The sequence below is a fragment of the Camelus dromedarius genome, chromosome 11, assembly GCF_036321535.1.
Source record: "Camelus dromedarius isolate mCamDro1 chromosome 11, mCamDro1.pat, whole genome shotgun sequence".
Taxonomy (NCBI): Eukaryota; Metazoa; Chordata; class Mammalia; order Artiodactyla; family Camelidae; genus Camelus; species Camelus dromedarius.
The window spans coordinates 7,371,383-7,385,068 of record NC_087446.1 but is presented as its reverse complement, the minus strand read 5'-3'; the positions used below and the strand labels follow the sequence as shown (position 1 = coordinate 7,385,068).

Below are 13,686 nucleotides of genomic sequence, written 5' to 3'. Positions count from 1 at the left end.
GTGTTTTTTGTTTGTTTTGTTTTGTTTTTTGGGGGGGAGGTAATTAGGGTTTTATTTATTTATTTATTTATTTATTTTTAATGGAGGTACTGGGGATTGAACCCAGGACCTCATGCATGCTAGTCATGCACTCTACTACTGACTCTACCCTCCCCCCTGTTTTTTTTTATTATTGATAGATTAGAAAAGTTCCTTTCAGCCTCACAACTTGTTATAGTCACGTCGTATAAATTTGTAAGATTCTTATCAACTTTGAGAGGACCTCTAGCCAAATGTCTTTTATATATGAGCTATAAGATTGCAAGGCTTCATTTTTTCTTGTGTATTGACTACCATGAAATACTCTTTGAATTCACACATTTATATCATGGTATGATCTGGCCTGCACATTTCTGTCATTGTACATAGTGAGTTGGCACAGTAACATCTTTGTACACAAGGCAGTTACCAATAACTCAACCATACACGAAGTGGCTGAGAACCATGCTCATATATTCCAGTAAGCCCCAAATAAATCAACCAAATTAGCTTTCCCTTTAGGAATCCTAGAGTACCTACAGTGACTCTAACTCTATTGACAAGTGGAATCATGGTGGGGGAAAGCTGAGATGGTAAGAGTCTGTGGTTTTGACAATCTGTGTTAAGACTGTGATGAAACTGTATTTTTTTTTTCACATTTTATAAAAATAATTGGTCATTTAGAACAAAGTTGGAGGAGTCATACTTCCTAATTCCTAAATATATTACAAAGCTACAGTAATCAAAAACAGTATGGTACTGGCATGAAGACAGGCAAATAGACCAGTGGAATAGGATAGAAAGCCCAGAAATAAACCCTTGCATATAAAGTCAGATGATCTTTGACAAGGGTTTCAAGACCATTCAGTGGGAAACAGAGTTTTTTCAACATACGGTATTGGGAATATACTGGATACCCACTTGTAAAAGAATGAAGATAGACCCTGATCTTACACTGTAAAGAACAATTAACTCAAAATGGATTAAAGACCTAAGCTTGAGACCTAAAATTATAAAACTAGAAGAAAATATAGGAGAAAAGTTTTATGACATTGGACTTGGCAATGGTTTTTTGGATATGATACCCAAAGCACAGGCAAAAAAGCGAAAATAGACAAATGGAACTACATCAGACTTAAAAAAATTTGTGCATCAAAGGACACAATCATAGAGTAAAAAGGAAACATACAGAATGGGAGAAAATATTTGCAAGTCATTTTCTAATAAGAGATTAATATCCAGAATATATAAAGAATTACAACTCAACAACAGAAAAATCAAGTAACCTGATTAAAAATGGACAAAAGACTTTCATAGACATTTCTCCAAAGATGATATATAAATGGCCGACAAGCGTATGAAAAGATGCTCAACATCACTAATCATCAACCACAATGAGATAAATTGTTTCACACCTGTCAGGATGATTACTATTGAGGAAAAAACCCAAAACACCAAAGAGCAGAAAAGAAGTGTTGAGAAGGATATAGAGAAATTGGAACCTCTGTGCACTATTGGTGGGATTATAAAATGGCATAACTTCTATGGAAAACAGTTTGGCATTTCCTCAAAAAATTTAAAATAGAACTACCAAGTGATCCAGCAGTCCCCTTTTTGGGTATGTATCCAAAAGAATTGAAAGCAAAGTTTTGAAAGATGTGCACACTCATATTCATAGCAGTACTTTTCACTCTAGCCAAGAGGTAGAAGCAACCCAAGTGTCCCCATTGGTGAATGAATGGATAAACAAAATGTGAGATCGATCGATCGATCTATCTATCTATCTATCTATCTATCTATCTATCTATCTATATCTATATCTATATAGATATAGATATAGATATAGATATATATGCAATGAGATATTATTCATTCATAAAAAAGAAGGGAACCTACATGGATGAACCTTGAGAAAATTATGTTAAGTCAAATAAGCCAGTCATAAAAAGATACTGTATGATTTCACTTTTATAATGTATCTAAAGTAGTCAAGTTTATATAAATAGAAAATGTAGTTACCAGGGTTTGGGAGAAGGGAAAAGGGAAGTTGTTTAATGGGTATAGAATTTGAGACTTGCAAGATGAAAAAGATCTGGGAAATCTGTTTTACAACAATGTGAATATATTTAACACTACTGAACTATACACTTAAAAATTGTTAAGATGGTAAGTTTTGTGTTGCATGTATTTTACTATAATAAACGGAGAAGAAAAAACACATTGCAAAAGAAAAAAAAAAAGATCGTTTGGACAATGTTAAGGACTCCTAGGGCTTTGAGAGAACCTCATGAAAGTGAGGGGTCCTGCAGCTTAAGTGTCATTAGCTTCATCCTGAGACATCTGTTTTGAGCATTCTCATTCTGTCCCTCCTTTGAAGTTCAGCTGAGCTGAGCTACATAGTGTCTCCATTTTCTGACTTCTGTCTCTCTGAGGATGGAACCATACAGTTAAAAATTTATCGTACATTTTCTTGTTGACTATCCTGTGTATATGTCTTCTCTCTCAATTATAAGATATTAAGTGTTGTCTTCTTTTGTACTTTATAAATACCCAGGTTAATAGTATTCATCTATTTATTTTTTTGCTTATTCATTTGGTCATTCATTCAGCAAACAGTAATTGAATTCCTTCTATGTAGTAGATACAGAAATAAGAGCCATATTCCCTGCTCTTAAGAAGCTCACAGTTTAGACAGGAAGCACCAAGTAAATGGGTAACAATAATAATAGAGTTTGAAGGTGCTACCATAGAGGTATGTACAGGGTCTAAGAAGCACAGAGGACACTGAACTCAAACTGGAGGATCAAGAAAGGCTTCCCCCAAATACAAATTTGATTTTTGAGGTTTGGTTCTAAAGAATTTGAGAATTTTTTTCAATGTTCCTTAAAAGGTCTGTTAGCATTCTAATTTATAAATGTGTAATAAGAGTGTAAATGCTAACATTCTCCAAAGATTTTGGATTCTAGTAGCATTAGTGATTACCATGTCATTTTGGCTACTGTTTCATCTTTTGACTTTGTTGAGGGTAAGAGTCCTGGAAAAGCTTAGCCTCTACATTTATATTTTTCTCCTCAGCCTTCCTTGTCACCGCTGTTTGGTAATACTGAAGTTGGTGAGACTCAGGAAAGTCTTTGCCTTTCTTATGTTCTCTACATGGCAACTCCTACTCATCCTTTAAGACGCAGTTTAAAATCTCACCTCCCCTGTGAAACCTTTTCTGACTTTTGGCAGTTAGCTCTTTGTATTCCCATAGCATAACTATCTTACATTTCTATTTGTACCTTAATTATGGCACTTAGCATGCTATATTTTAATAATGGATTTGCATGTCTCTGTCCTTCAAGGTGTTAGAATCCTCTTTGTTAGAATCCTCCTGGGCTTGGTGCTGGCACAGTATCTGATACATAGTAGATGCTCAGAAAAATGGTTCATGACTGCATGAATGAATGGTGAGTTCAGAGTTTAGAGTCTTATTTTTGAAAGAGTTGATTGGCCTTACTGTATTTCATCATAGTCACAGGTTGCTTTCTTAAGTTATCTTACGATAGAATCACTTCCACCTTCAAAATACATTATGTGCTCTCTTCGCCTCTACCACCTCCATCTGATCCAAGCTATCTTCCCTCACCTAGAAGGCCACAGTCCCCTTCCAGCTTGTCCCTGCTTCTCCTCTTGGTCCTCTCTGGTATATTCTCCATACAGAAGCCAGGGTGAGCTTTTGAAAATATAACTTTGATCTTGTCTTTCCTAAAGTGGTTGTAAGACCTCCATGGATTCTTGGAATGCTTACTTTGGGAGGTTTTGGAGACTTTATCCCACTTTACATACTAAAACATATTAGAAGGTACCCACATCCCATATTAATTATGTGGTTTTATTTATTTATTTTTGCTATCATATGTTAAAAGAATTTTAATAGTTTTGCTTTGGAAATTCTTTGGCTACAAATAATTGACTTAATTTGTAATTATCCGAGATTTATTAGTAGTTAACGTATTTAGTGTGTTTTGCAAAGTGAGGATTGTTTTCAAATGTAACGAAAACTTAGAAATGCTAAACTTAATATGAAAGTGCTGGGTGTTATCTTTCAAGGACACTTTAGCATTTATTAATTTTTATGGTTATAATTTTTGTTTTGTGTTTTAGATTTGTTAATATGTTTTTCAGGTCCCAAACATTTGCCGAGGCCCTTGAAAAGCTTGTAGATCCTAGGTATTAAGTGAAGAGGGAGCAGTGGATAAAACGGCACTGTTGGCTCTCCTGCTTTAAAATTCTTCTGTGACTTTCCACTGTTCTGACAATAAAATCCTTTCTGTGACCTGCAGGACCCAGTAGGATCCAACTCCTCCTTGCTCCTTAGGTTTGCCTTACACCTCTCTTCCCTGGTCACATGGCCTGGCCTCCTGATCATCCCTCTTGTTCTTTGAACATTCAAGCAATTACTTTTCAACTCAGTTTAAATGAATGTCCCTCCTGAGAAAAACCTTCCTGAACCACCTTATCTAAAGTGAGCCTCCTTCAGTTTTTTCCATATCCTGTCAACTCTGTTTCCTTCTCAGTGGTTTCCTTCTCCCATGAGGTTTTTGGCTCCACTTGGACCTACCCTGCCTGGTAGTGCTGTCTCCCCGGCCCGAGCAGAGTCAGACACATAGAAAGCACATAGTATGTACTTGTTGAACAAATGAAGAGTTATATTAATAGATTTTGTAATTTAACAGTCCTTGCATTGTTGGTATAAACCATACATGATCATAATGAAATATTTTCTTAAAACTGCTAAATTCTATTTGCTAGTATTTTACTTAGGATTTTTATATCTATCTTCACAAGTGAAGATTGGTCTGTAGTTTTATTTTTTTGGACCATCTTTGTCCTGACAGGTATCAGGAATATGTTAACCTCAGAGAAGAAATTAGGAAGCTTTCTCTTCTATCTTCGTAAATTCAAGAACAATAGGGATAACATGGAAATTATCTACTTGATAGAAGTTTTGTAGAATTCACCCAGAAAACCATTTGTGTCAGATAGTTTTAGTGGCTAGTTCTTTTAATATCTTACACATTTCTGCTGTGAGTTATTGTTGCTATTTTTATAACTTTTCTTGAGTTGACCTTGGTAATGTTTATTTTCCTTGACTATCATCCATTTTACTTAATCTTCAGATTTATTGACATAAAGTTACATAAAATTCTCTCACAATTTAAAAAAAATCCTCTCCAAATCTGTAGTTATAATGTCCCCTTTCTCAGCCCTACTGTTAATTTGTAACTTCTCTCTTATTTTTAAGTGATCAGGCTTTCCAAAGGATTATCTACTTTTATTTTTTAAAACAAAAATTTTTTGCTTTTATTGATTCAGTTTACTCTTTGACTGTTGCTTTATCTTTGTGATTTTATCACCATTAATTTCTTTTTTGGGTTTGTTAGTCATTTTCTAGATTTTTGAGTTAAATGTTCAGTACATTATTTTCAGTCCTATTTCCTCATGGAAATATTTTAGTTATACAGTCGCCAGAGGTGCAACTTTGATAACACTCGGTTGGGTGTTTTAAGTTCTGGTTTATTTATTTAAAAAAGTAAATTAGTTTTTTATTACTTTGTATACTCACCTTGTGATAATATAATTGAAAAATGCTGTCTAATTGTTAATATGAAAAAAGTGCAATAAATATATCACAGAGTCTCAGATGCCTGGAAATACAGGGGCAATAGTGCATTTATTGCACTTGTTTCTTTTAGATGAACAGTTGGACTCATTGCTTTAAGTTTAGAGGTATCTCACGAAAAACAAAACAAAACAAAAGATGCCTAGAGGTTGAAGAAAAAATGTCAGTCATATTATTTGAAAATTGAACGAATATTTGTTTTAAAATGTGTTTGTTTCCTGACTTCTCGTGCAGTTTATTTAATACTCACATGGTAACACATATACACGTTTGTACAATAATATGCTGCATCAAGAAATGGAGACTTAGCAAAATTCAGTCTTATAAAGAAAACGTGTCCATCACAAATTAAAATAAGGCAGCTGTACAGTCTCCATGCATTTTAACATGTTGAGCATGCTCTCCATAAGGAAGCTTTCCGTAACTCATCTGGAAGGTATTGGAAGGATAAAAATAGATGAAATATTCAAAATTTCCACCCTAGGAGTTTCCTGCTTTTGCCTACATCTCAATTGTCAGTCCAGGTCCTGGCTCCTACTCCGTTCAGGGCTGTGCAAAGACAGTGGAAGCATTTACGCCATAAATATTCAAGCTGCCAGATCGTCTAGGCATTGGCCTCTGCCTGCCCAGAAACAGCCCCTTTCCTGTTCATCTATCAGAGTGGAAAAAGCAAAGGGAGACTGAATAAAGACCCAGAAGCCAGGATGACAGACCTGTGGGATTTAGAAGGGTTCATAGGTTCCTTTTCAGGGAATGCTGGCCTTACAGAATCCGTCAGTTTCTCTGCTGGCTGGCATGTCAGATTATGCTCGGTCAGCCCAGTTCATTTGGGAGAATCACACTGTGGAATCCGACCTTTTCTGGTTTATAGAGATAGATGGAGTCTGTTAGTCACAGGGCACTGTTGCCCACTTTCTATCAAATTAGTTACTTTATTTCCTCAAGCAGTCCTTGAATAGATGGAGATGAGTTTCTGGAAACTATGTGACTTTTATTCCGTATGTTCGAGTGGCACATCTCTTCTTGTTCAGCCTAGCACTTCTGAATGGAGATCTGAGTCATTCATTCATTCCTTTATTCACCTACTATGTGGGGCTCCGTGTGGAGGTTCACACAGCAGTGAAGGAAGGTGTGGTGTTTGTCTTTATACATACCAGGGACAACCAACTGTAAGCAAGTTCTTTGGCAAGAAATTGCAGCTATGACCAGTGCTGTGAAGAAGTCATAAAGGATGTATGGGAACATTGAACAGGAAGGCCTGGTCTAGACGGGGAGGGTCAAGGGAAAGCTTTCCTGGGGTAATGACTTTTGAGATGGCAAGGATAAGATGAAACAGAACTGCTAAAAGAAAGAAGCCGTGTACAGTTTTAGAGCTGAAAGGAACCAGATATAATCTAGTGATGTCCAGTCCTTACATTCCACAATGAGAAAACTGAGGCCCCGAAGGTAAAGGGACTTGCCTAACCAAGGTTACACAGCCTGGGCTTGAGATGCAAACCTAGTGTGGTTTTCTTAGCGGGGGTAGAACATAAAGATGCACTTAGTGAGAGGAAGGGACTTAAGGATGGGGGAAACCAGGTAGGTTTGAAATGTAGTGCTTACTCCAGGTCAGCTGCAAGCTACTTCCTCAGGTGGGGGAGGAGATTAAAGATGACTCATATCGGCCAGTTTGCTGTGCTGTAGCCGAGTTTTTATTTGGGGTGGAGGGAAGAGGTACCAAACACACATATAGCCAAAATAGTAAATGTGGAGTTCAGTTGGGAAACTAGTCACTGTTCTGCATCTGTCTTGCTGTGTGATTTGGGATAAGTCACTTAACCTCTCTGAGTTTGCATTCAGTTCATACTTTGGTATATTTCCTTTCAGCCTTTTCCTGTGCATTTTAGGAGCTTGTTAGAGATCAGTTGCGCCCTGTATTTCACCTTAATCTTTAAACATGAAAGTCTCTTGTTTGGGTAAGGTGTTTTTAAAAGCCCCCCTTTAAAGAGCAGTTTGCCAGCCTGTGCTTGCCCAGACATCTAGAGGATAACTGTTGCAAGCCAGCCAAGCTCCAGGATCTGCAAGAATCGTTAGCAACTGAGCATATTTCTATAAACCAATAAAGGTTTTTATATTTTATTCATCTATTACCCTTATGCTGTTGCCACTTTCACATTCAGTGTGTGTAGGTGGCGAGTATGAGATAACAGCATTTCACAAATGAGAGTGGAAAAGGGCCGCTTTCCCTTTAAGGCAGTTTCATCCCCAGCTCCCTCCCCTTTCCTGATTGACAAACCTACCCGAAGTCACATGATCCGCCTCTATTTGAAGGTCACAAAAAGCTGCTTCCTTTAGAGACAGAGGGGGAGAGAGAGAGCAAGAGGGAGAGTGAGTGTGAGAGTTAGTTCAAGCCAAAATGGCCGACAGAGTCTCTGCTGGTTTCTGAATATTTAAAATACAAAAAAACAGATAGACAAAAAGAAATCATTTTTTGGACCTTTTTTCATTTCCATTTCTACCTTGTATGCCTCAATTTGCTGGATTTAAGCACTGCTGCACTTTATGAGGTTGGTAAATATTTTCACTTTTTAAAAACCAATTGATTTATATGGATCTTGTCTAACCGTGTCACTAGTGCTGTTGCAAATCGACATTTGTCTAGCATGGAGACTGGCTTCAGACATGTCGTGAATCTGTGTAAATCAGACCCGTGATGTACTTTTGGTTCGGCATTTTAGAAATGGAAAAGCGTTGGTAAAATATTTAATTTTGAAGTGATTTAATTGCACTTTTAATTTATATGCAGATTTTCATCATCGTTTCTGTCTTGCAAATAAGTAAAGCTGCGAGTAGTTGGAAATTTGATATTTAGAAAGAGGTTTTTTAAAAAACAGTCCTCTCCCTGCCCCCTTAAATCTGCTGCAAAAATTTGCATAAATATAAATGGGTTTGCATTCTTTCGGCTGCTAAGGCCGACAAAGGATCTGGGAGGGCAAGCACTACCCCGGGAAAGCCTTTTTTTTTTTTTTAAATAAAGCTAGGCCATCCTTCCTAGAGAGATGTGAAACCTAAAATAAGACCTGATACATTTTAAACATCAGGCTGGGGGCGAGTGAACACCAGGAGGTTTGGGGTTTGTAGATTCCCCTGCTTGAAACCTCCCAGGCAATGTGTGGATCACCCCTTTCCTCTGCGCGCGCTCATTTGCACTGGGGCTCTGTGTGTGTTCTCAAATGTGCAGCCAGATGCGCTTTTATTTTGATCGTGGTTTGAACTAAACGGTAGGACAATCTTGTAAACATGGTGTTTTCAAAATATAAACAGCTCTTCACCCTGGTTAGGAATTAGTTCTTTATCAGTTTCTCCCTGTGGATTGGCCGCCTTCGTTTCTCATGGATTACAATTTCTGTTTAATTTTACACAGATGAACTGGGCTTTTCAACACAAATTCAACATCTGTGTGTGTAGTTGCCCACTTCGGCCACGTATCCCTTGTGTAGTGGTCATTTAGGGTCACGTAAATAAGTAGCTGTATGTGTATGTATGGTGGTTACCCCCGAACCTGTGTGGTGCTCTTAAGTTAAATTCCATTACTCCTAATGCAGGATTCTAGAAAGCCTGGGAACAGGGAGGGAAGAAGGCTGAAAACTTGCTTTCTCAGAGCCACCTCCCCCTATCATTGTGAGAGTGTGATGTAATGCTTCTCGGTCTGGTGGGCTGAAAGGATTGTAGTTTGTGATGTGGCGGGTAAATTGCCCCCACCCCTGGGTAAATTACCCCACCCCCTCAGCACATCCCTGGCTCAGAGAGGCCTTGTTTTCTTTTCTTTTTTTTTCTCCTAATTTGTATCTTCCTGATTTATGCCTTAGCATATTGGCATGAGAAAGAGACTGTTCTTCTAAATCTGTTACAAAGTATAGTTTAGAAAAGGCATTTTAAATATGCAAATGGGTCGAATTGTCATATCCCCATCATTAAATATGTAGACTTGGATTAAAGCTAATTAAGCATAAATGGAATAATTTTGATGAGGAGGGAGCAGTGGGTTTTTTTGTTGTTGTTTCCCTCTTAATTAATCTAATTATAAGATGCTTGCTGGGCCTGAAAGTGTTAAAAAAAATGGAAAAAATGCTGGACCATTTTGAAAATTTGACAGTCTGGAAGAGGGTGTGTAGTGCTTTCAAAAGCTTTATTCACTGTTAAAATGGATTGGCCTCTTGTGCTGAAAATGGCCTGTTTCTTTGGGCCAATTGTGTGTAGATGAAGGGACTTTCACGCTAATTTAACGAAAAGACTTTCATTTGAATACATAAAGATAATTAAAGCCCTCTGTCTCCAAAGAGCAAATATTTTATTATTCTTCTAAAATTAATGTTGTTATTGTATTAGTGGAAATAAGGAGAGAAGGGACAGTTTAAATTCAGTGTAAATTTTTTGGTGATACAAGTTTAGCTTTTGTGTAAGAGGGATTGGAAACTACATTGAAGAGGTAATCTGGAACAAATTTGTCTCTTTAAAAAATTTTTTACAGCTTGAATTGAAAGGAAAAGACATAGAAATTACCATAGTGATAGGGAGTGTTGCTTTGTGGTAGACCTAAGGAAAATTAGAACTCTGATTTTTGTTGTTGTTTTTTCTGAAAATGAAAGCGCTTATTTGGGGGCTTTACTTGTTAGATGATTCATTTTACGCCCATTTCCTAAGTTGGCCTTGCAGAAAAAGAGTGAGAAAAACCCAAGCTTTCCATGTTTTGCCATTAGCTTGTTTTTGTGGACTGTGTAAACATGTGAATAGCAGGTTAATTCAGTTTGCAGAGCAGAGAAACCAGAAGCTGGGTGCTTGTTCTCTTAGACAAGAAGGAGAATGATATAATGAGCATTAACAGAATGCCATCTGATTCTCTGAAATGTTTTTGTAAATATTCTTCTCTCCTAGACAGGTTGAAAAGTGAGATAAATAAGACCTGGTTTCACGTATGTTAAGCATTATGGCTCTGGTGAGTTTCAGAAGCTCAGCTGCCATTTTGGATCTAAGTTCTGCAGAGCCAATCCTTATGGCTCCAAACTATGGTAATTCAGAGGCAAATGAAAATGAGTAATAAATCAAGTGTGCAGATGGATAGTATTTAATTTGTGCCTTTGGTTGAAGTTTTCTTTCTGTTGGTAGTGTGAAATGAAGCTTTAAAAACTTTAGTGATGTGGCTGATGTTATGAAGAGCAAAACCCAGGGATATTAGAACTTGCGTGTTGGGGTTTTTAAAAATGAGACCGCTTATGCAGAAGTTTCTTACCGGAGAAAGTTAATATAATCCTTACCAAAGTTTCCCCACCCCCAATCCATATTTCCTTATGCTGGGTCTAGTTGTGATAATATAGTAATGTCATTAATCACAATGCTACCCTGTCTCAGAAAGAAATGTCACAGATTCATTATTAAGACTTTGCTGAAACATCACAAAAATTGAGAGTGCCTATCTATCAGAAGTGGTATCTTATTTTTAAACTGTTTTTCAGTCCCTCCATCTGTGTGCCAGAAAGGAAGCATTGGCATCTTTGGTATATGGCGTAAACTCAACTCTGTTGTTCAGCTTTGAATGGCCATTTGTTATTCTCTATTGCCACTGGGACAGTCCTTTAAAAATAAACGTCTAAAAATTGAAGCAGAGACTTCTAAGGCCTTTCCAGCTCTCAGTTCTGCAAGAGACGCGGAAAGAGTGATGTGTGACGATGGGGCCTGTGGGTCTGCAGAGCAGGCCCCGCAGGGAGCAGTGGTAAGGGTGGGTGGGCCTCATGGGCCTCACTCTACCCAGCTGCCCCACAACTGAAGTTTTGGAGAAATTTAATTTTTGTAACTCAGTATAATCATTGACCTTTTGCCATTTAAACTGGACAAGGTCCTGAGGCAACACAGATGAATGTACTTTGTCCTGCCCTCAAGGAATACCAGTCCAGCAGGGAAGATAACTCAGGTAAAGAACCAGTGGCTTTACCTTGGTACTGTGTGTGTGATAGTTAGAACAAGTACCTGGTACGTAAGTAGCCTGAGTATCTGCATTAGGGGAACCCTTATTTAAAGAAGCCAAATAATTACTTCTTATTACTTTCTAGTTGTCATTTGGATATTAGATTTTCTTTATGTGGCGCTTGGGATTTAAATGTGGGGCTTTGACTATCGTCTGGGAGGTGAGGCAGCACATGCTGATTGTTTCCTAGTGCAGGATTGTTTGAGGATTTATACTAATCCGACTTCCCTCACCTGCTTCTTGTGATTAAGACTGGTGGTGGGGTGGGGTGGGGTGAATTGAAGCCACTTGGCCTGAAAAGGGATTTAACCCATGATGGTGACATTTTAACGTGTTTTGCTTTCTCCCTTCATATATTCAGCAGTCATTTATTATGCCAGGTGCTGCTGTAGGTGCTGGGGGAATCTAAGAATTAATTTGGTCGGCCCATTGTCCTGAGCAACCACTGGTTCATTTGTGGAAATATTTGCCAGCTGATGACTATCTAACCTACCACTTTGGGTTATGACTATGGTAACACTGTAGTTCTTTTCACCTGATGGTCTCCTTACTGATAATCAGGGAATGAATGCTGATTTTTGCTTATGGTAGTTCTAGAGACTTTCATTTAAGGTTTGACAAGATAGTTCCTTTATCCTTTTTTTTTTTTTTTTAGCCCTGCAAAAGTATTTCCTCAAAATTGTCATTTAAATGATCTCTGAGGACCCTGCCACTTAAGTCGCCTCCCTAGTTACTCTATCACAGTCCTCAGTTTTGCTTTTTTTAAATATCCCTTGATTGTATCACCCTCTGAAATCACATTGTATGTGGTGCATCACTCCCCACAAAACCAGAAGCTTTCATGAGAGCAGACTTTGTTTTGCTCATTGCTCAGTCCCCAGCATCTAGAATTGGGCTTAGCACGTGTAAGTGCTCAATAAAGAAGTATTTGAATTAGACCTGAGTGTAAGTCACCAAGACCAGTTATGTGACCTTAAGCCCCTGTTTCTTCATCAGTAACATGGAGACAATACATTGTTGTGAAGCATAAAGGAGACGCTATGCGTAAGGGCCAGCACCTAGCTTGTTGCTTAGTATTTCCTTCCCCTTTGCACGCTCTCTCTTTGTTACATAAACCAGAAAGGCTGTTACGGCCCCACAGATGCCTTGATCCTCTCTCATGTTCCCAGCATCCTGGAGTGCGTGCACTGATTGCACTGAGCTTCAGCCTGGATGAGGACAGGAGCAGGGCTGAGCGTTTTCTTTTATTAAAGGCCCTACATTCCTATGGTCTGATGTCGCCTCCTCATGCTCTCCAGTTTCCTCCAGGCTCTGCCTCTGTGATGTCTCCACGTTTGCTTGGCTGCTTTTTATGCATTCTGTGTTTTGCATCAGAGGTTCTCAGCAGTTTCAAATGAATTGGTCTTAGAGTTTACAAGGCAAAGGGGAACGTAAAATACAGTGTTTTCCCCTTTGTTTTCATCATTCTGAGCCTGCACATGTTAACTCTATTTAACCACAGTATTAATAGTTTTGATTCGAAAGAGATAAAATAAAAATTTAGGTCAATTGCCTGCTTTATACAACACAGTTGAATTAATATAGATTACAGATAGCTTTCATTCATTGACTTTGGAATTTGTTTTAAAAAAAAGTTTATCTGTTCATTCATTCGACAAATAATTATTGAATACCCATTCCATGCCAGATATTGGGATAGGTGCTAGCACAGGAGTATGAAGATTTTTGCCAGGTACCGTTACTGAGGTTATACAGAATTGACAGGAGGGGCTGGCCAGCCCTCAGGGTGTTTGGTAATTGCAAAAGAGGGACACCCATCCTAAATAGAGGGACCAGCTCATGCAAGGGCGCTGAGGCAAGAGAGGACTTTGGAGAACCGCATATAGAGTACTTGGACACGCTTGGAGTGTGATGTATGTAAGGGAAGAGATAATCTGGGAAATGAGAAGTGAAGATGAAAAGGTGAACACTAACCAGATGCCAAAGAGTTTGTAAGTCATGT

At 38.2% G+C, this 13,686-nt stretch overlaps 1 protein-coding gene across 6 annotated transcripts in view; it reads left to right on the top strand.

The window, feature by feature from the left end:
* TNRC6B (trinucleotide repeat containing adaptor 6B) overlaps positions 1 to 13,686 on the top strand; it is a 224,700-nt gene that overhangs the window by 89,464 nt on the left and 121,550 nt on the right. Inside the window, exon 1 of one of the 6 annotated variants that reach the window (XM_031463316.2) lies at positions 7,805 to 8,229. The exons of the other annotated variants lie outside the window; for them this stretch is intronic. Coding sequence (XP_031319176.1) covers positions 8,225 to 8,229 — 5 coding nt within the window. The 5' untranslated portion in view covers positions 7,805 to 8,224. Of the gene's footprint in view, positions 1 to 7,804; positions 8,230 to 13,686 lie in introns of those variants that run through there. 6 annotated transcript variants of the gene reach the window in all.